The sequence below is a fragment of the Pristiophorus japonicus genome, chromosome 7, assembly GCF_044704955.1.
Source record: "Pristiophorus japonicus isolate sPriJap1 chromosome 7, sPriJap1.hap1, whole genome shotgun sequence".
Classification (NCBI taxonomy): domain Eukaryota; kingdom Metazoa; phylum Chordata; class Chondrichthyes; family Pristiophoridae; genus Pristiophorus; species Pristiophorus japonicus.
In genome coordinates this window covers 5,396,155-5,419,687 of record NC_091983.1, presented here as the reverse complement: position 1 = coordinate 5,419,687, position 23,533 = coordinate 5,396,155, and the positions used below count along the sequence as shown (strand labels likewise).

The 23,533-nt window shown below is 50.3% G+C and overlaps 1 protein-coding gene across 2 annotated transcripts; it reads right to left on the bottom strand.

Moving 5' to 3' along the window:
- Positions 1 to 1,430: 1,430 nt before the first annotated feature.
- On the bottom strand, positions 1,431 to 8,637 carry LOC139267035 (zinc finger protein 436-like). 2 transcript variants are annotated; one of them, XM_070884716.1, is made up of 2 exons: positions 8,577 to 8,637; positions 1,431 to 3,168 (listed from the first exon to the last, which is right to left on the bottom strand). In XM_070884716.1, exon 2 carries the CDS (start codon positions 3,059 to 3,061, stop codon positions 2,030 to 2,032), a length of 1,032 nt encoding a protein of 343 aa, XP_070740817.1. In that variant the 5' UTR covers positions 3,062 to 3,168; positions 8,577 to 8,637; the 3' UTR covers positions 1,431 to 2,029. The 2 variants fall into 2 exon arrangements, with proteins under 2 accessions (XP_070740817.1, XP_070740816.1); XM_070884715.1 differs by having other exon boundaries at positions 8,423 to 8,619.
- Positions 8,638 to 23,533: the final 14,896 nt, after the last annotated feature.

The window sequence follows — 23,533 nt, the reverse complement described above, 5'->3', positions numbered from 1 at the left end:
AGTGGGCAAATGCATGGCAGATGCAGTATAATGTGGATAAATGTGAGGTTAACCACTTTGAGAAACCTGGGTGTTATGGTACATCAGTCATTGAAAGTTGGCATGCAGGTACAGCAGGCAGTGAATAAGTCAAATAGCATGTTGGCCTTCATAGCTAGGGGACTTGAGTATAGGAGCAGGGAGGTCTTACTGCAGTTGTGCAGGGCATTGGTAAGGCCACACCTTGAATATTGTGTTCAGTTTTGGTCTCCTAATCTAAGGAAGGACATTCTTGCTATTGAGGGAGTGCAGAGAAGGTTCACCAGACTGATTCCCGGGATGGCGGGGCTGACATATGAGCAGAGACTGGATCGACTGGGCCTTTATACATTGGAGTTTAGAAGGATGAGAGGGGATCTCAGAAACTTATAAGATTCTGACGGGTTTAGACAGGTTAGATGCGGGAAGAATGTTCCCGATGTTGGGGAAGTCCAGAACCAGTGGTCACAGTCTAAGGATAAGGGGTAAGCCATTTAAGACCGACATGAGGAGAAACTTCTTCACTCAGAGAGTTGTGAACCTGTGGAATTCAAGACCACAGAAAAGTAGTTGAAGCCAGTTCGTTGGATATATTCAAAATGGAGTTAGATGCGGCGCTTACGGCTAAAGGGATCAAGGGGTATGGAGAGAAAGCAGGAATGGGGTACTGAAGTTGCATGATCAACCTTGGTCTTATTGAATGGTGGTGCTGCCTCGAAGGGCCGAATGGCCTATTCCTGCACCTATTTTCTATGTTTCTATGATGATGATAATGACTCAGAATTGGACACAATACTCCAGTTGAGGCCGAACCAATATTTTATGCAGGTTCATCCTAATATCCACACTTCTGTACTCTATCCATGAAGCCTAGGATCCCATAAGCCTTTGTGACTGCTTTCTCAACCTGCGTGGCCACCTTCAGTGATTGGTGCACACATACTCCTAGGTCTTTCTGTTCATGCACCCCTTGAGTTTATATTTCCTCTCCTCTTTCTTCCGACCAAAATGTATCACTTTTGAACTTTTCTACGTTAAATTTCATCTGCCACATGTCCACCCATTGCACCAGCCTCTCTGTCTTTCTAACATCTATCACTATCCTCCTCACTGTTCACTGTACTTCCAAGTTTTGTGTGAGCTGCAAATTTGGAAATTGTGCCCTGTACACACAAGTCTAAGTCATTAATATAGATCAAGAAAATCAGTGGCCCCAGTACCGACCCCTGGGGAACACCACTTCCTCCAGTCTGAAAAACAACCATTCACCACTACTCTGTGTGTGTCACTTAGCCACTTTCATATCCATGCTGCCACTGTCCCCGTTATTCCATGGGCTTCGATTTTGCTGGTATTGGTAACATGCCTGGGATCACTAAACACAAAACCCAGTCACTTTCAGCATCTCTTCTACCTTCAATATGTGAATAGAGCATCACGCCTGCAAACCTGGTTTAAGTTTATATCCACTCAGCAAATCTATTTAAGCAAAGCCTGTAGGCCGATGAGACACTGTTAAGGTGCCAGTGTGCTGCTGGTTTGCTCGGCATTTTGCTTGTAATGGACTCCGTATTTTGGTCCGCATTGGAGGCAGTTCAGTGAAGGTTTACTAGGGTAATTCCGGAGATGAGGGGATTGACTTATGAAGGTAGGTTGGGCCGTTACACACTGGAGTTCAGAAGAATGAGGTGATCTCAGTGTGGCCCTGAAGGACTGTGTCCAGGCTGAAGTTCTGTTTTCCCCCCCCTAAGATCCTCCCACCAGATTGTCCTTTCTCAGCTCCAGCCAGGTGATGCTAAACACTCAGGTGGGACAGACAAAAATCCACAGCAATGTGTTGAAAGCAACACTAATTTATGTGTCTATATCCCAAATATTAAACTCCAGTCCAGTTACAGGAGTTATTAACATCATCATTACAAGCGTTATAAACCCCAACTATCAGAATGAACACGATGCAGTCCAGGATGTTATTAACAGCAGCAATAACAGCAGAATCCAACCCCTGCAGTCACTTGTGAACTCGCTGGTGGCTCAGTAGGTGGGTTGACCGAATGAATCCCTTCCCACACTCAGAGCAGGTGAACGGCCTCTCCCCAGTGTGAATTCGCTGGTGTCTCAGCAGGTCAGATGAGGTCGTGAATCCCTTTCTACAGTCAGAGCAGGGGAATGGTCTCATCACAGTGTGAACTCGCTGATGTGTCAATGAGTCGGACAACTGTGTGAATCCCTTCCCACACTCCGAACAGGTGAACGGCCTCTCATGAACTCGCTGGTGTCTCAGCAGGTGGGATGATCGAGTGAATCCCTTCCCACATTCAGAGCAGCTGAACGGTCTCTCCCCAGTGTGAACTTGCTGGTGTCTCAGCAGGTGGTATGACAGAGTGAATCCTTTCCCACAGTCGGAGCAGGTGAACGGCCTCTCTCCAGTGTGAACTCGCTGGTGTCTGAGCAGGTGCTCTTTGCTTTTAAAACTCTTCTCACAGTCAGAACATTTAAAAGGCCTCTGCTCAGTGTGAACTTGCTGGTGTGTCAGGAGATGCTGTTTGCTTTTAAAACTCTTCTCACAGTCAGAACATTTAAAGGGTCTCTCCCCAGTGTGAACTCGCTGATGTTGCAGCAGGTGGGATGACAGAGTGAATCCCTGCCCACACTCAGAGCAGGTGAATGGCCTCTCCCCAGTGTGAACTCGCTGGTGTCTCAGCAGGTGCTGTTTTCTTTTAAAACTCTTCTCACAGTCCAAACATTTAAAAGGTCTCTCCCCAGTGTGAACTCGCTGGTGTGTCAGCAGGTTGGATGATGCGGTGAATCCCATCCCACAGTCGGAGCAGGTGAACGGCCTCTCCCCAGTGTGACCTCGCCGATGTGTTTCCAGCTGGGACGGGTAGTTGAATCGTTTCCCACAGTCCCCACATTTACACGGTTTCTCCCCAGTGTGACTGCGCTTGTGTCTCTCCAGTTTGGATGATTGGCTGAAGCCTTGTCCACACACAGAGCACGTGTACCGTTTCTCCCCACTGTGAACAATGCCTTCTGCTTCCATGGTCAAAAGCTGATGATATTCCAGTCCCGATGGATTGAGTGACTGTCAGATCTTGTGGTGATGTTTGGTTTGAGCTTCCAGTCTACAAATCCTCCCCTTTTAACACCCTGTAAAGTGAATTTCAAACAGGAAAAGGGAGTGTGAGAGAGAACCCACAAAAACACAAAGGCAGGTTGTGAAATTGAGCTTAATGAATCTGGTCATTTGTGGGGCTGGCACTAGAAAAAAGTGACCATGAAAGCAGCTGGATTGTCGTAAAAACACATCTGGGTCACTGCTGTCCTTCAGGGAGGGGGACCCACCTCCCTCGACAGTCCCACATGGGAAATTGTTGGTCCCACTGGGCCCAGAAGTACTGGGGGTGAAACCCAACAGCTTCTCCCCCCTCTCCACTCCAGCTGAAACTGATGCAACAAACAGACCCACACAGGAGGCTAGGGAGCGACTTCCACATCCAGCACCCACTCTGATTCAGAGCGGCTGGGAATTGCTGGGTCTGCTGTATAAATGCAAGTTGTTGTTTTCCTGGTGTGGGGGAGGGGCTGCCATCAGGGTTTGATGGTGACGGGCCTGGAGACTCTGACTCGGGGCCCGAGAGCCGCACTCGGTGTTGCCCGGGGCCCCGGAGGCGCACTCGGTATTGCCCGGGGCCCAGGAGCCGCACTCGGTGTTGCCCGGCAGGGGGGCAGTGGGTGGGGGGCCCAGAGGCTCTGACTTAGGGCCTGAGAGCCACACTCGGTTAAAAAAAAGACAGGCAGGAAACTATAAACCGGTTAGCCTAACATCAGTAGTGGGGAAAATGTTGGAATCAATTATTAAAGATGAAATAGCAGCGCATTTGGAAAGCAGTGACAGGATTGGTCCAAGTCAGCATGGATTTATGAAAGGGAAATCATGCTTGACAAATCTTCTGGAATTTTTTGAGGATGTAATTAGTAGAGTGGACAAGGGAGAACCAGTGGATGTGGTGTATTTGGACTTTCAAAAGGCTTTTGACAAGGTCCCATACAAGAGATTGTTGTGCAAAATCAAAGCACATGATATTGGGGGTAATGTACTGATGTGGATAGAGAACTGGTTGGCAGACAGGAAGCAGAGAGTCGGGATAAATGGGTCCTTTTCAGAATGGCAGGCAGTGACTAGTGGAGTGCCGCAGGGCTCAGTGCTGGGAGCCCAGCTATTTACAATATACATCAATGATTTAGATGAAGGAATTGAGTGTAATATCTCCAAGTTTGCAGATGACACTAAGCTGGATGGCAGTGTGAGCTGTGAGGAGGATGCTAAGAGGCTGCAGGGTGACTTGGACAGGTTAGGTGAGTGGGCAAATGCATGGCAGATGCAGTATAATGTGGATAAATGTAAGGTTATCCACTTTGGTGGCAAAAACAGGAAGAGAGAATATTATCTGAATGATGGCAGATTAGGAAAAGGGGAGGTGCAACGAGACCTGGGTGTCATGGTACATCAGTCATTGAAGGTTGGCATGCAGGTACAGCAGGCGGTGAAGAAGGCAAATGGCATGTTGGCCTTCATAGCTAGAGGCTTTGAGTCTTGGAGCAGGGAGGTCTTACTGCAGTTGTACAGAGTCTTGGTGAGGCCACACCTAGAATAGTGTATTCAGTTTTGGTCTCCTAATCCGAGGAAGGATGTTCTTGCTATTGAGGGAGTGCAGTGAAGGTTCACCAGACTGATTCCCGGGATGGCAGGACTGACATATGAGGAGAGACTGGATCAACTGGGCTTGTATTCACTGGAGTTTAGAAGAATGGAGCAGGGATCTCATAGAAACATATAAAATTCTGACGGGATTGGACAGGTTAGAGGCAGGAAGAATGTTCCCGTTGCTGGGGAGTTCCAGAACCAGGGGTCACAGTCTAAGGATAAGGGGTAAGCCATTTAGGACTGAGATGAGGAGAAACCTCTTCACCCAGAGAGTGGTGAACCTGTGGAATTCTCTACCACAGAAAGTTGTTGAGGCCAGTTCGTTAGATATATTCAAAAGAGAGTTAGATGTGGCCCTTATGGCCAAAGTGATCAAGGGGTATGGAGAGAAAGCAGCAAAAGGGTTCAATCATCAGCCATGATCTTATTGAATGGTGGTGCAGGCTTGAAGGGCTGAATGGCCTACTCCTGCACCTATTTTCTATGTTTCTAAAGAAGCAGTAGCATGACAGTTGGAAAAGCATAATTCGGTCAGGCAGAGTCAGCATGGAGTTATGAAGGGGAAGTCAAGTTTAACAAATTGCTGGAATGCTTTGGGCATGTAACAAACAGGGTGGATAAAGTGGGTGTGGTGTAATTGGACTTCCAGAAGATGTTTGACATAAAAGGTTACTACACAAGATAAAAGCTCACGGGGCTGGGGATAATATATTAGCATGGATAGAGGATTGGCTAACTAACAGAAAACAGTGTGTCGGGATAAATGGTGAATTCTCCGGTTGGCACTCAGTAACTAGTGGGGTGCCGCAGGGATCAGTGCTGGGACCCCAACTATTTATAATCTATATTAACGACTTGGAAGAAGGGACTGAGTGTGACGTAGCCAAGTTTGCTGACGATACAAAGATGGGAGGAAAAGCAATGTGTGAGGAGTACACAAATAATCTGCAAAAGGACATAGATAGGCTAAGTGAGTGGGCAAAAATTTGGCAGATGGAGTATAACGTTAGAAAGTGTGAGGTCATGCACTATGGCAGAAAAATATCGAAGAGCAAGTTATTATTTAAATGGAGAAAGATTGCAAAGTGCTGCAGTACAGCGGGACCTGGAGGTACTTGTTCATGAAACACAAAAGGATAGTATGCAGGTACAGCAAGTGATCAGGAAGGCCAATGGAATCTTGGCCTTTATTGCAAAGGGGCTGGAGTATAAAAGCAGGGAAGTCTTGCTACAGTTATACAGGGTATTGGTGAGGCCAAACCTGGAATACTGTGTGCAGTTTTGGTTTGGATATTTATGAAAGGATATACTTGCTTTGGAGGCAGTTGAGAAAAGGTTCACTCGGTTGATTCCAGACTTGAGGCGGGTTGGCTTATGAGAAAAGGTTGAGGAGGTTAGGCCTCTACTCATTGGAATTCAGAAGAATGAATTAGAGGTGATCTTATCGAAACAAATAAGATTCTGAGGGGGCTTGACAAGGTGGATGCAGAGAGAATGTTTTCACTGACAGGGGAGACTAGAACTAAGGGGCATAATCTTAGAATAAGGGGCCACCAATTTAAAACTGAGATGAGGAGGAATTTCTTCTGAGGGTTGTAAATCTGTGGAATTCGCTGCCTCAGAGAGCTGGGGAAGCTGGGACATTGAATATATTTAAGACAGAGATAGACAGTTTCTTAACTGATAAGGGAAAATGGGGTTATGGGGAGTGGGCGGGGAAGTGGACCCGAGTCCATGATCGGATCAGCCATGATCGTATTAAATGGCGGAGCAGGTTCGAGGGAATGAATGGCCTTCTCCTGCTCCCATTTCTTATATTCTTATTTTCTTATATTGTGGGCATCTGGTATGTGAATGAGGGTTTTACTCTGTATGTCAGTTTCTGATACGAAAGCATGGATTTTATCCTGTACCTGTTAATTTCTGGTAATTGCCTGTGGTTTCATTCTGTATCTTTCCATTCCTGGTGTGTGAGTGTGTGTTTTGCGCTGTATCTGCCCATCTCTGTTATGGGAATGTGAGCTCTACTCCATACCAGTCATTCTCCTGTATGTTAATATTGTTTTACTGTGTACCAATTCCTGATAGAGTATTCGTTTTACTTTCTAACTATCAATTTGTGTTATGGAGGTCAGTGTTTATGCTGAATCTGTCGGTCTCTGGTAAATGAGTCTGAGTTTTACTCTGTATACATCTGTCTCTGGTATGTGAGTGTGGACCTTTCTCTGTATCTCCATTTCTGTTATGGGAGTCTGGGTTTTATTCTGTACCTGTCAAGTTCTGATATGTGATTGTGGGCCTTACTCTATACCTGACAGTTTCTGCTTAATTGAGAGTGGGCGTTCCTTTGTACCTTTGTACCAGTTTCTGGTATGGAAGAGCGTTATTTATCCTGTACCTGTCAATTACTGGTAAGTGAGTATGGGCATGTCACTGTATGTCAATTTATGATTTACAATCTATATTAATGACTTGGATGAAAGGACCGAGAGTAATGTAGCCAAGTTTGCTGATGATATAAAGATGGGTGGGAAAGCAACTTATGCGCACACAAAAAATCTGCAAAGGGATATAGACAGGCTAAATCAGTGGGCAAAAATTTGGCAGATGAAGTATAATGTGAGAAAATGTGAGGTTTTCCACTTTGGCAGAAATAATAGAAAAACAAATAATAATTTAAAGGAGAAAAATTGCAAACTGCTACAGTACAGAGAGACCTGGGGGTCTTTGTGCATATTAATATGCAGGTACAGCAAGTAATCAGGAAGGCAAATGGAATGTTGGCCTTTATTGCAAGTGGGATAGAGTATAAAAGCAGAGATGTAAGCTGCAACTGTACAGGGTATTGGTGAGGCCACACCTGGAGTACTGTGTGCCGTTTTTGTCTCTATTTAAGGATATACTTGCATTGGAGGCTGTTCAGAGGTTGATTCTGGAGATGAGGGTGTTGTCTTATGAGGATAGGTTGAGTAGGTTGGGCCTATACACATTGGAGATCAGAAGAATGAGAGATGGTTTTATTGAAACATGTAAGATAATGAGGGGGCTCGACAAGGTGGATGCAGGGCGGATATTTCCACTCATCGGGTAAACTAAAACGAGGGGGCATAGTTTCAGAATAAGGGGCCGCCCATTTAAAACTGAGGTGAGAAGGAATTTCTTTGCTCAGAGGGTTATAAATCGATGGAATTCTCTGCCCCAGAGAGCTGTGGAGGCTGGGCCATTGAATATATTTAAGGCAGAGATAGACAGAGTTTTGAACGATCAAGGAGTCAAAGATTATGGGGAGCGGGCGGGGAAGTGGAGCTGAGTCCACGATCAGATCAGCCATGATCTTATTGAATGGTGGAGCAGGCTCCATGGGCCAAATGACCTACTCCTGCTCTTATTTCTTATGTTCTTATGGGATGATAACCCTGGGACTGCACATGGGGATTCCAAACCTGGGACTGTACATGGGGATTCCAAACCTGGGACTGTACATGGGGCTTTCCTGTTACAATTGTCTGTAGCTTAGCACTGAGCAGCGCCTTTAGGAGAGATGGTGAGAAATCCGAGGTGTGGAGAGGGAGAAAATAACTAAGTTGTTGCTTTACCCACAAGGACCGGTTGGGAACAGACACTGACGCACCTCACGTTGATCTGCGCATGCGTTTTGCCGCTCACTGAATCAAGATGGCGGAGGGCTGAACTTACCTTCCTGCACAAAGATGGCCGCCGTTACCCTGGGCCTGTGACCGGGAGAAAGCCCCGAAGCTGCAGTCGCCGATATTCCGGTTATTATTCCGGGCTTCCCACCGCAACAGTTGTTTACGAAGCCTCCACAGCTACCCGCTGGTCCTTTACTCACCTCCAACCCGCTGAAAATCGCCTCTTTTGCGGAGCACATATTGACCACGTCTACTCCGCCATTAGTCGCACCGCGCACTCCAAATACAACTCGTTTCCACGCCTGCGCACTGGGCCCCTGTAGTCGGGGTGTGGCACATTCTCTGTCGCATAGAATGCTGGATAAATACAACGCCATTGAAAGCCCTCTTCAGTGAATGGAATAGTATTTATTGTGAATGCATTGGGTACTGAACCATGTTCATTCTGGCAGTTAAACTTTGTTTCTGCTGCTCTTAATAACCCCTATGCATGAGCAGGAGATTATTGTTCTGTATAAATATTGAATAAATCAGCTTGTTTCAAACACCGTATGTCGAATATTTGATTTCTCCATAATAAGAGGAGACAAGTTAATATTTCCTTCCCTTCCATTTTAGAAAAATAGAAACACAGAAAATAGGTGCAGGGGCAGGCCATTCGGCCCTTCGAGCCTGCACCGCCATTCAATATGATCATGGCTGATCATTCAAACTCAGTACCCCACCCCAGCCTTCTCTCCATACTCCTTGATCCCTTTAGCCGTAAGGGCCACATCTAACTCCCTTTTGAATATGTTCAACGAACTGGACTCAACAACTTTCTTTGACAGAGAATTCCACAGGTTCACATCTCTCTGGGTGAAAATGTTTCTCCTCATCTCGGTCCTATATGGCTTACCCCTTATCCTTAGACTATGTCCCCTGGTTCTGGACATCACCAACATCGGGAACATTCTTCCTGCATCTAACCTGTCCAGTCCCGTCAGAATTGTATACGTTTCTATAAATCCCCTCTCATTCTTCTAAATTCCAGTGAGTACAAGCCCAGCCAGTCCAGTCGTTCCTCGTATGTCAGTCCTGCCATCCCGGGAATCAGACTGGTGAACCTTCGCTGCATTCCCTCAATAGCAAACACGTCCTTCCTCAGATTAGGAGACCAAAACTGCACACAATATTCCAGGTGTGGTCTCACCAAGGCCCTGTACAACTGCAGCAAGACCTCCCTGCTCCTATACTCAAATCCCCTCACTATGAAGGCCAGCATGCCATTTGCTTTCCTTACTGCCTGCTGTACCTGCATGCCTACCTTCAATGACTGATGTACCATGACACCCAGGTTTCGTTGCACCTCCCCTTTTACTAATCTGTCACCATTCAGATAATAATCAGCCTTTCTGTTTTTGCCACCAAAATGGAGAACCTCATATTTATCCACATTATACTGCATCTGCCATGCATTTGCCCATTCACCTAACCTGTCCAAGACCCCCTGCAACCTCTTAGCATCCTCCTTGCAGCTCAGACTGCCATCCAGCTTAGTGTCATCTGCAAACTTGGAGATATTACATTCAATTCCTTCATCTAAATCATTAACGTATATTGTAAATAGCTGGGTTCCCAGCACTGAACCTTGCAGCACCCCACTAGTCACTGCCTGCCATTCTGAAAAGGACCCATTTATTACCACTCTTTGCTTCCTGTCTGCCAGTCATTTCTCTATCCACATTAATATCTTACCCCCAATAACATCTGCCTTAATTTTGCACACTAATCTCTTGTGTGGGACCTTGTCAAAAGCCGTTTGAAAGTCTAAATACACCACATCTACTGGTTCTCCCTTGTCCACTCTACTAGTTACATCCTCAAAAAACTCTAGAAGATTTGTCAAGCATGATTTCCCTTTCATAAATCCATGATGACTTGGACCGATCCTGTCACTGCTTTCCAAATGTGCTGCTATTACATCTTTAATAATTGACTCCAGCATTTTCCCTTCCACCGATCTCAGACTAACCTTTCTATAATTCTGTTTTCTCTCTCCCTCCTTTTTTAAATGCGGGTTTACATTAGCTACCCTCCAATCCATAGGAACTGATCCAGGGTCCATGGAATCTTGGAAAATGACCACCAATGCATCATCTATTTCTAGGCCACTTCCTTCAGTACACTGGGATGCAGACTATCAGGCCCTGGGAATTTATTGGCCTTCAGTCCCTTCAATTTCTCAAACACCATTTCTTGACTAATAAGGATTTCCATCAGTTCCCCCTTCTTGCTAGACCTCCCCTAGTATTTTCGGGAGGCTATTCATGTCTTCCTTCATGAAGGCAGAACCACAGTATTTGCTCAAATGGTCTGCCATTTCCTTGTTCCCCATTAAGAATTCATCTGATTCTGACTGCAAGGGTCCTACATTAGTCTTCACTAATCCTTTTCTCTTCACATATCTATAGATATCTATAGCCTTTTCTTACTCTAGATTATTTCACTTCTCTCACAGTTCATCTTTTACCACATGAAATCCCAAGCTTTCCCAATATTTCGTTTGAACATACAGCTTGTGGGCGTCATAGACTGAACCGGCGTGTCTCACTTTAAACTCATTTTACGTTCTTTTCAACCAACTCTTGAAAGAACTATCTTGCTTAAGACAGGAAATCTGTTATTTTCTGCATTGTTTAACAATTTTTGAACGCGGTTAAGCGGTTAATAGATTTCCATACATACTGCATATGATCACCTTTCAAATGTTCTGATCTTTGTCATTGTTTTTGATGGGTTAGTTGATTACAATTGCTTGTTACTAACATATCTTGCAGTATTTGTTGCATCAAAATAATTGTTTAAATACTTCCTTTATCAGGTCTTTAGCTCCCCCACTGATCTCTGTTTCCTCTTGTAGGAGAATCTAGAACTAGGTGGCATAATCTGAGAATAAGGGGTCGCCCATTTAAAACAGAAATTAGGAGGAATTTCTTCTCTCAGAGGCTCATGAATCTTTGAAATTTTCTACCCCAAGAGCAACGAAGGCTGAGTCATTAAATATATTTAAGTTGCAGATAGACTGATTTTTGAAAGATAGGGGAGTTAAGGCTTATGGGGATAGAGCAGGGAAGTGGAATTGAGGCCAAGATCAGATCAGCCATGTTATTTGATGGTGGAGCGAGCTCAAGGGGCCAGATGGCCGACTTCTGCTCCTTTTTCTTTTGTTCTTAGCCTTGATTAGAGGCTGGGTTCAGATGTAGGTTTTGGGGTAAGTGGTTGTGGTTTGAGGTTATTTGTTAGGATTGGTATTCGTGGTTGGGGTAGTCAATAGGCTATTTGGCTGAGGATATAGTGATTAACTTAGAAAGCACTATTGGCAATATAAGTGTCACTGGACGTGCCCTTTTCCATTTCATGTTTTTAACCTCTCACAGAGGAGTCACAAAATAGCCTCACAATGTGTTCATTCAAGCAACTGTCTTTCCTGTGCAAGCCCCATTTCTTCCCGTCTTTCACATCTCTAAATTTGTCACAGAAAAATAAATTAGTGACATTAGATTTGGGGATTTTGGGACAAGAACAGACGGAAACATTTGTTGCGCTGGTTACAGCTAATCATCAGCCTGCCTGAAAAGAGCTTCTGACAATAATCTGTCACCAAACCTCACCAGTCACTGTCTGATTCCACCATCCTATCTTCATTCATTACCCACCTTTCGCCCGAACTAGAGCTGCTTTCACCGCCATGAACAATCCCCAACTGAGGCTCTCTAATTCTCGAGCAGGGCAAAAACACCGGCATGGACTGGTTCATCCAAATGGCCCAGTTTTGTGCCGTATATCCTATGTAATTTTATAGTCTCAGTGTAAGTGGTCCCTGGATTTGATGTCTCATTGTAACTGGTCCTTGGTTTAGTGTCACAATGTATGTGGTCCCTGGATTTGGTGCCATACTCTCTGTGGTCCCTCGATGTGATGTCATAATGTAAGTGGTCCCTGGATTTTGTGTCACAATGTAAGTGGTCCCTGGATTTGGTGTCACAATGTAAGTAGTCCCTGGATTTGCTGTCACACCGTAAGTTGACCCTGGATTTGGTGTCAACAGCAGCTCGTCACTATGACTGAAGGCAAACCCGCAGCCCAGCAATGCATTCAGCACAGAATGATCCCACACAAATCTATTCCCAATTAACACTGCCCACATTAATTCACCAGAAACAGCTCCATGTCTGCAAGGAACTGCAGCCCCACGTCTAACTTCAGGGAAACACACAATACATAACATTTTAAAGGAAAAATAAACCCCATCATAAATCACAGAGGCAATCAATTGGCAGTAAATCACCCTCACCCCTACACCTCCTTCACCCCTACACCTCCTTCACCCCTACACCTCCTTCACCCCTACACCTCCTTCACCCCTACTCTCCAAGACCCCTCACCCAACTCCTCTTTCACCCTACTCTCTAACTCCACCTCCCCAACTCTTCTAGCACCACATTTCTCTCAAACCCTCACCCCAACTCCTCTTTTAATCCTACTCTCCAAACTACTCACCATAACTACTCTTTCACCTCTACTCTCCAACCCCTCACCCAACAACTCCTTTTCCCTACTCTCAACACCCCTCACCCCAACACCTCATTCACCCCTCACCCCAAAACCTTGTTCACCCCCACTCTACAACCCCTCACCTCAACTCCTCTATCACCCGATTTCTCTGAAACTCCTCACTCCAACTCCTCTTTCACCCCTACTCTCCAAATCCCTCCCCAACACCACCTTCACCCCTACTCTCCAACTCTTCACCCCAACTTCACATTCACCCCTACTCTCAACCGCCCCCCCACCGGCCCCCCCGTCACCCAACTCCTCTTTCACCCCTGCAATTTCATTTAAAACATCACTTACACAAGTCATCCACACTGGAGGTAACTCTGAGGAGCTTCTGTGTGATGGTGAAATGATCACTCGACAACAAAGCGCAGAGACTGGTGGGTGGCTGCTCATTATCCTCGGTGAGATTTAATCACCGTTCCCACTGAATACTGCGGACAGAGATGGTCACCTTGGTAAAGAGATGCGACACCACTTTCTAAACAAGAGCACACAAGACAATGGGTCATCACTAAATGGTAAAGGAATTAAACACTCTGCAATTACATTGTAAATAATAGGACATTAAATTCTGGAAAATAACTGGCGAAGAAAATAACTTATCTCTGTGGAATTGACGACCAAACATTAGAATGATGTGATTAGGACAGACAGACAGGCAGAAAAACAGACAGACTAGACTAGACTAGATTAGATTGGGCTAGACTAGACTAGGCCCATCCTCCCCGTGTTACACAGTGTCTGATTTCACTGGGCCCCCGGGTTAAACACTGTCTGATCTCACTGCGCTCCCAGCTTACACACTGTCTGATCTCACTAGGCCCCCAGGTTACACACTGACTGATCTCACTGGGTCCCCAGGTTACACACTGTCTGATCTCACTGGGCCCCCAGGTTACACACTGTCTGATCTCACTGGGCCGCCAGGTTACACACTGTCTGATCTCACTGGGCCCCCAGGTTACACACTGTCTGATTTCAATGGGCCCATCCTCCCCGGGTTACACGCTGTCTGACCTCACTGGGCCCCCGGGTTACACACTGTCTGATCTCACTGGGCCCATCCTTGCTGGGTTACACACTGTCTGATCTCACTGGGCCCCTGGGTTACCCACTGTCTGATCTCACTGTGCCATTCCTCCCCAGGTTACAATCTGTCTAAACAGATTGGGCCCATCCTAACCAGGTTACACACTGTCTGATCTCACTGGACCCATCCTCCCCGGGTTACACATTGTGTGATCCCACTGTCCTCGGATTACATACACACTGTCTGATCTCACTGGGCCCCTGGGTTACACACTGTCTGATCTCACTGTACCCATCCTCCCCGGGTTACGCATTGTGTGATCTCACTTGACCCCGGGTTACATACACACTGTCCGATCTCACTGGGCCCCCGGGTTACACACTGTCTGATCTCACTGGGTCCCCGGGTTACACACTGTCTGATCTCACTGGGCACCCAGGTGACACACTGTCTGATCTCACTGGGCCCCTGGGTTACACACTGTCTGATCTCACTGGGCCCATCCTCCCCGGGTGACACTCTGTCTGATCTCACTGGGCCCCTGGGTGACCCACTGTCTGATCTCAATGGGCCCCAGGTTACACACTGTCTGATCTCACTGGGGCCCTGGGTTATACACTGTCTGATCTCACTGGGCCCCCGGGTGACCCACTGTCTGATCTCACTGGGTCCCCGGGTTACACACTGTCTGATCTCACTGGGCCCCCGGGTTACGCACTGTCTGATCTCACTGGGGCCCGAGTTACACACTGTCTGATCTCACTCGGACCCCGGGTTACACACTGTCTGATCTCACTGGGCCCATCCTCCCCGGGTTACACTCTGTCTGATCTCACTGGACCCCCAGGTTACACACTGTCTGATCTCACTGGGCCCCCAGGTTACACACTGTCTGATCTCACTGGGTCCCCGGGTTACACACTGTCTGATCTCACTGGGCCCACTCCCGGGTTACACACTGTCTGATCTCACTGGGCCCCTGGGTTACACACTGTCTGATCTCACTGGGCCCATCCTCCCCGGGTGACACTCTGTCTGATCTCACTGGGCCCCTGGGTTACACACTGTCTGATCTCACTGGGCCCATCCTCCCCGGGTTACACTCTGTCTGATCTCACTGGGCCCCTGCGTGACACACTGTCTGATCTCAATGGGCCCCAGGTTACACACTGTCTGATCTCACTGGGCCCCCGGGTTACATACTGTCTGATCTCACTGGGCCCCTGGGTGACCCACTGTCTGATCTCAATGGGCCCCAGGTTACACACTGTCTGATCTCACTGGGGCCCTGGGTTATACACTGTCTGATCTCACTGGGCCCCCGGGTGACCCACTGTCTGATCTCACTGGGTCACCAGGTTACACACTGTCTGATCTCACTGGGCCCACCCCCGGGTTACATACTGTCTGATCTCACTGGGCCCAACCCCGGGTTACACACTGTCTGATCTCACTGGGCCCACCCCCGGGTTACACACTGTCTGATCTCACTGGGCCCACCCCCGGGTTACACACTGTCTGATCTCACTGGGCCCACCCCCCGGGTTACACACTGTCTGATCTCACTGGGCCCACCCCCGGGTTACACACTGTCTGATCTCACTGGGCCCACCCCCGGGTTACACACTGTCTGATCTCACTGGGCCCCCGGGTTACACACTGTCTGATCTCACTGGGCCCCACCCCCGGGTTACACACTGTCTGATCTCACTGGGCCCCTGGGTTACACACTGTCTGATCTCACTGGGCCCACCCCCGGGTTACACACTGTCTGATCTCACTGGGCCCACCCCCGGGTTACACACTGTCGGATCTCACTGGGCCCACCCCCGGGTTACACACTGTCTGATCTCACTGGGCCCACCCCCGGGTTACACACTGACTGATCTCACTGGGCCCACCGTCCGGGTTACACAATGTCTGATCTCACTGGGCCCACCCCCGGGTTACACACTGTCTGATCTCACTGGGCCCCCGTGTTACACACTGTCTGATCTCACTGGGACCCCGGGTTACACATTGTCTGATCTCACTGGGCCCCTGGGTTACACACTGTCTGATCTCACTGGGCTCCGGGTTACACACTGTCTGATCTCACTGGGCCCACCCACGGGTTACACACTGTCTGATCTCACTGGGCCCATCCTCCCCGGGTTACACATTGTCTGATCTCACTGGGCCCACCCCCGGGTTACACACTGTCTGATCTCACTGGGCCCACCCCCCGGGTTATAACACTGTCTGATCTCAATGGGCCCACCCCCGGGTTACACACTGTCTGATCTCACTGGGCCCACCCCCGGGTTACACACTGTCTGATCTCACTGGGCCACCGGGTTACACAGTGTCTGATCTCACTGGGCCGCACCCCCGGGTTACATACTGTCTGATCTCACTGGGCCCAACCCCGGGTTACACACTGTCTGATCTCACTGGGCCCACCCCCGGGTTACACACTGTCTGATCTCACTGGGCCCACCCCCGGGTTACACACTGTCTGATCTCACTGGGCCCACCCCCCGGGTTACACACTGTCTGATCTCACTGGGCCCACCCCCGGGTTACACACTGTCTGATCTCACTGGGCCCACCCCCGGGTTACACACTGTCTGATCTCACTGGGCCCCCGGGTTACACACTGTCTGATCTCACTGGGCCCCACCCCCGGGTTACACACTGTCTGATCTCACTGGGCCCCTGGGTTACACACTGTCTGATCTCACTGGGCCCACCCCCGGGTTACACACTGTCTGATCTCACTGGGCCCACCCCCGGGTTACACACTGTCGGATCTCACTGGGCCCACCCCCGGGTTACACACTGTCTGATCTCACTGGGCCCACCCCCGGGTTACACACTGACTGATCTCACTGGGCCCACCGTCCGGGTTACACAATGTCTGATCTCACTGGGCCCACCCCCGGGTTACACACTGTCTGATCTCTCTGGGCCCCCGTGTTACACACTGTCTGATCTCACTGGGACCCCAGGTTACACATTGTCTGATCTCACTGGGCCCCTGGGTTACACACTGTCTGATCTCACTGGGCTCCGGGTTACACACTGTCTGATCTCACTGGGCCCACCCACGGGTTACACACTGTCTGATCTCACTGGGCCCATCCTCCCCGGGTTACACATTGTCTGATCTCACTGGGCCCACCCCCGGGTTACACACTGTCTGATCTCACTGGGCCCACCCCCCGGGTTATAACACTGTCTGATCTCAATGGGCCCACCCCCGGGTTACACACTGTCTGATCTCACTGGGCCCACCCCCGGGTTACACACTGTCTGATCTCACTGGGCCACCGGGTTACACAGTGTCTGATCTCACTGGGCCCACCCCCGGGTTACACACTGTCTGATCTCACTGGGCCCACCCCCGGGTTACACACTGTCTGATCTCACTGGGCCCACCCCCCGGGTTACACACTGTCTGATCTCACTGGGCCCACCCCCGGGTTACACACTGTCTGATCTCACTGGGCCCACCCCCGGGTTACACACTGTCTGATCTCACTGGGCCCCCGGGTTACACACTGTCTGATCTCACTGGGCCCCACCCCCGGGTTACACACTGTCTGATCTCACTGGGCCCCTGGGTTACACACTGTCTGATCTCACTGGGCCCACCCCCGGGTTACACACTGTCTGATCTCACTGGGCCCACCCCCGGGTTACACACTGTCGGATCTCACTGGGCCCACCCCCGGGTTACACACTGTCTGATCTCACTGGGCCCACCCCCGGGTTACACACTGACTGATCTCACTGGGCCCACCGTCCGGGTTACACAATGTCTGATCTCACTGGGCCCACCCCCGGGTTACACACTGTCTGATCTCACTGGGCCCCCGTGTTACACACTGTCTGATCTCACTGGGACCCCAGGTTACACATTGTCTGATCTCACTGGGCCCCTGGGTTACACACTGTCTGATCTCACTGGGCTCCGGGTTACACACTGTCTGATCTCACTGGGCCCACCCACGGGTTACACACTGTCTGATCTCACTGGGCCCATCCTCCCCGGGTTACACATTGTCTGATCTCACTGGGCCCACCCCCGGGTTACACACTGTCTGATCTCACTGGGCCCACCCCCCGGGTTATAACACTGTCTGATCTCAATGGGCCCACCCCCGGGTTACACACTGTCTGATCTCACTGGGCCCACCCCCGGGTTACACACTGTCTGATCTCACTGGGCCACCGGGTTACACAGTGTCTGATCTCACTGGGCCGCACCCCCGGGTTACACACTGTCTGATCTCACTGGGCCCCTGGGTTACACACTGTCTGATTTCACTGGGCCCACCCCCGGGTTACACACTGTCTGATCTCACTGGGGCCCGAGTTACACACTGTCTGATCTCACTCGGACCCCGGGTTACACACTCTCTGATCTCATTGGGCCCATCCTCCCCGGGTTACACTCTGTCTGATCTCACTGGACCCCCAGGTTACACACTGACTGATCTCACTGGGCCCATCCTCCTTAGATTACATGTTGTCTTATCTTACTGGGCATCTGCGTTACACACTGTCTGATTTCAATGGGCCCATCCTCCCCGGGTTACAAGCTGTCTGACCTCACTGGGCCCCCGGGTTACACACTGTCTGATCTCACTGGGCCCATCCTTGCTGGGTTACACACTGTCTGATCTCACTGGGCCCCTGGGTTACCCACTGTCTGATCTCACTGTGCCATTCCTCCCCAGGTTACAATCTGTCTAAACAGATTGGGCCCATCCTAACCAGGTTACACACTGTCTGATCTCACTGGACCCATCCTCCCCGGGTTACGCATTGTGTGATCCCACTGTCCCCGGATTACATACACACTGTCTGATCTCACTGGGCCCCTGGGTTACACACTGTCTGATCTCACTGTACCCATCCTCCCTGGGTTACTCATTGTGTGATCTCACTTGACCCCGGGTTACATACACACTGTCCGATCTCACTGGGCCCCCGGGTTACACACTGTCTGATCTCACTGGGTCCCCGGGTTACACACTGTCTGATCTCACTGGGCACCCAGGTGACACACTGTCTGATCTCACTGGGCCCCTGGGTTACACACTGTCTGATCTCACTGGGCCCATCCTCCCCGGGTGACACTCTTTCTGATCTCACTGGGCCCCGGGGTTACAAACTGTCTGATCTCACTGGGCCCATCCTCCCCGGGTTACACTCTGTCTGATCTCACTGGGCCCCTGGGTGACCCACTGTCTGATCTCAATGGGCCCCAGGTTACACACTGTCTGATCTCACTGGGCCCCCGGGTTACATACTGTCTGATCTCACTGGGCCCCTGGGTGACCTACTGTCTGATCTCACTGGGCCCCCGGGTTACACACTGTCTGATCTCACTGGGCCCCAGGTTACACACTGTCTGATCTCACTGGGGCCCTGGGTTATACACTGTCTGATCTCACTGGGCCCCCGGGTGACCCACTGTCTGATCTCACTGGGTCCCCGGGTTACACACTGTCTGATCTCACTGGGCCCCAGGTTACACACTGTCTGATCTCACTGGGGCCCTGGGTTATACACTGTCTGATCTCACTGGGCCCCCGGGTGACCCACTGTCTGATCTCACTGGGTCCCCGGGTTACACACTGTCTGATCTCACTGGGCCCCCGGGTTACACACTGTCTGATCTCACTGGGCCCACCCACGGGTTACACACTGTCTGATCTCACTGGGCCCATCCTCCCCGGGTTACACATTGTCTGATCTCACTGGGCCCACCCCCGGGTTACACACTGTCTGATCTCACTGGGCCCACCCCCCGGGTTATAACACTGTCTGATCTCAATGGGCCCACCCCCGGGTTACACACTGTCTGATCTCACTGGGCCCACCCCCGGGTTACACACTGTCTGATCTCACTGGGCCACCGGGTTACACAGTGTCTGATCTCACTGGGCCGCACCCCCGGGTTACACACTGTCTGATCTCACTGGGCCCCTGGGTTACACACTGTCTGATTTCACTGGGCCCACCCCCGGGTTACACACTGTCTGATCTCACTGGGGCCCGAGTTACACACTGTCTGATCTCACTCGGACCCCGGGTTACACACTCTCTGATCTCATTGGGCCCATCCTCCCCGGGTTACACTCTGTCTGATCTCACTGGACCCCCAGGTTACACACTGTCTGATCTCACTGGGCCCCCAGGTTACACACTGACTGATCTCACTGGGCCCATCCTCCTTAGATTACATGTTGTCTTATCTTACTGGGCATCTGCGTTACACACTGTCTGATTTCAATGGGCCCATCCTCCCCGGGTTACAAGCTGTCTGACCTCACTGGGCCCCCGGGTTACACACTGTCTGATCTCACTGGGCCCATCCTTGCTGGGTTACACACTGTCTGATCTCACTGGGCCCCTGGGTTACCCACTGTCTGATCTCACTGTGCCATTCCTCCCCAGGTTACAATCTGTCTAAACAGATTGGGCCCATCCTAACCAGGTTACACACTGTCTGATCTCACTGGACCCATCCTCCCCGGGTTACGCATTGTGTGATCCCACTGTCCCCGGATTACATACACACTGTCTGATCTCACTGGGCCCCTGGGTTACACACTGTCTGATCTCACTGTACCCATCCTCCCTGGGTTACTCATTGTGTGATCTCACTTGACCCCGGGTTACATACACACTGTCCGATCTCACTGGGCCCCCGGGTTACACACTGTCTGATCTCACTGGGTCCCCGGGTTACACACTGTCTGATCTCACTGGGCACCCAGGTGACACACTGTCTGATCTCACTGGGCCCCTGGGTTACACACTGTCTGATCTCACTGGGCCCATCCTCCCCGGGTGACACTCTTTCTGATCTCACTGGGCCCCGGGGTTACAAACTGTCTGATCTCACTGGGCCCATCCTCCCCGGGTTACACTCTGTCTGATCTCACTGGGCCCCTGGGTGACCCACTGTCTGATCTCAATGGGCCCCAGGTTACACACTGTCTGATCTCACTGGGCCCCCGGGTTACATACTGTCTGATCTCACTGGGCCCCTGGGTGACCTACTGTCTGATCTCACTGGGCCCCCGGGTTACACACTGTCTGATCTCACTGGGCCCCAGGTTACACACTGTCTGATCTCACTGGGGCCCTGGGTTATACACTGTCTGATCTCACTGGGCCCCCGGGTGACCCACTGTCTGATCTCACTGGGTCCCCGGGTTACACACTGTCTGATCTCACTGGGCCCCAGGTTACACACTGTCTGATCTCACTGGGGCCCTGGGTTATACACTGTCTGATCTCACTGGGCCCCCGGGTGACCCACTGTCTGATCTCACTGGGTCCCCGGGTTACACACTGTCTGATCTCACTGGGCCCCCGGGTTACGCACTGTCTGATCTCACTGGGCCCCGAGTTACACACTGTCTGATCTCACTCGGACCCCGGGTTACACACTGTCTGATCTCACTGGGCCCATCCTCCCCGGGTTACACTCTGTCTGATCTCACTGGACCCCCAGGTTACACACTGTCTGATCTCACTGGGCCCCGGGTTACACACTGTCTGATCACACTGGGCCCCCGGGTTACACACTGTCTGATCTCACTGGGCCAATCCTCCCCGGGTTGCACTCTGTCTGATCTCACTGGACCCCCAGATTACACACTGTCTGATCTCACTGGGCCCCGGGTTACACACTGTCTGATCTCCCTGAGCCCCCGGGTTACACACTGTCTGATCTCCCTGAGCCCCCGGGTTACACACTGTTTGATCTCACTGGGCCCCCGGGTTACACACTGTCTAATCTCACTGTGCCCCAGGGTTACACACTGTCTGATCTCACTGGGCCCCCGGGTTACACACTGTCAGATCTCACTGTGCCCATCCTCCATGGGTTACAAACTGTCTGATCTCACTTTGCCCAGACTGCCCGGGATAAACACTATCTGATCTTATTGTGCCGAACTTCACCAGTTCATACACTGTCTGTTGACACTGTGCCCATCCTACCCGGGTTACACACTGTCTCATCTCAATGGGCCCAACGTCCCCGCGTTACACACTGCCTCATGTCAGTGGTCCTATCTTAGAACATAAGAACATAAGAATTAGGAACAGGAGTAGGCCATCTAGCCCCTCGAGCCTGCTCCGCCTTTCAATAAGATCATGGCTGATCTGGTCGTGGACTCAGCTCCACTTACCCGCCCTCTCCCCGTAACTCTTAATTCCCTTATTGGTTAAAAATCTATCTATCTGTGACTTGAATACATTCAATGAGCCAGCCTCAACTGCTTCCTTGGGCAGAGAATTCCACAGATTCACAACCCTCTGGGAGAAGAAATTCCTTCTCAACTCGGTTTTAAATTGGCTCCTCCATATTTTGAGGCTGTGCCCCCTAGTTCTAGTCTTCCCGACCAATGGGAACAACTTCTCTGCCTCTATCTTGTCTATCCCTTTCATGATTTTAAATGTTTCTCTAAGATCACCCCTCATCCTTCTGAACTCCAACAAGTAAAGACCCAGTCTACTCAATCTATCATCATAAGTTAACCCCCTCATTTCTGGAATCAGCCTAGTGAATCGTCTCTGTACCCCTTCCAAAGCTAGTATATCCTTCCTTAAGTAAGGTGAACAAAACTTCCCCGGGTTAGACACTGTCTGATCTCACAGCGCCCATCCTCTCCGGGATTACACACTGCCTGATCTCAGTAGGCCCATCCTCCCCGGGTTAAATATTGTCTCCTCTTACTGGGCACCTGGGTTACACGCTGCCTGATCTCACTGGGCCCCGGGTTACAAATTGTCTGATCTCACTGGGCCCCGGGTTACACACTATCTGATCTCCATGGGCCCCCTGGTTCCACACTGTTTGGTCTGATTGGGGCCCCGGGTTACACACTGACTGATATGCTTTGCCAAACCCTCCATGGTCTACATATTGTCCGATCTCACTGGGCGCATCCGCCTCGGGTTACAAAGTGTCTGATCTCACAGGACCCATCCTCACCGGGTTACACACTGTCTGAGCTCACCAGGCCCCCGGGTTACACACTGTCTGATTTCACTGGGCCCTCGGGTTACACACTGTCTGATCTCACTGGGCCCCCGGGTTACACACTGTCTGATCTCACTGGGCCCCCGGGTTACACACTGTCTGATCTCAGTGGGCCCATCCTCCCAGTGTTGCACACTGTCTGATCTCACTGGGCCCCGGGTTACACACTGTCTGATCTCAATGGGCCCATCCTCCCTGGGTAAACTGTCTGATCTTACTGAGTGTGTCCTTCATGGGGAACACTCTATCTGATTTCACTGGGGCCGTCCTCCCCGGATTACACACTGTCTGATCTCACTGCGCCCAACCTCCCTGGGTTACACACTGTCTGATCTCACTGGGCCCCCGGGTTACACACTGTCTGATATCACTGGGCCCCCGGATTACACACTGCCTGATCTCACTGGGCCCCCGGATTACACACTTTCTGATCTCACTGGGCCCCCGGGTTACACACTGTCTGATCTCACTGG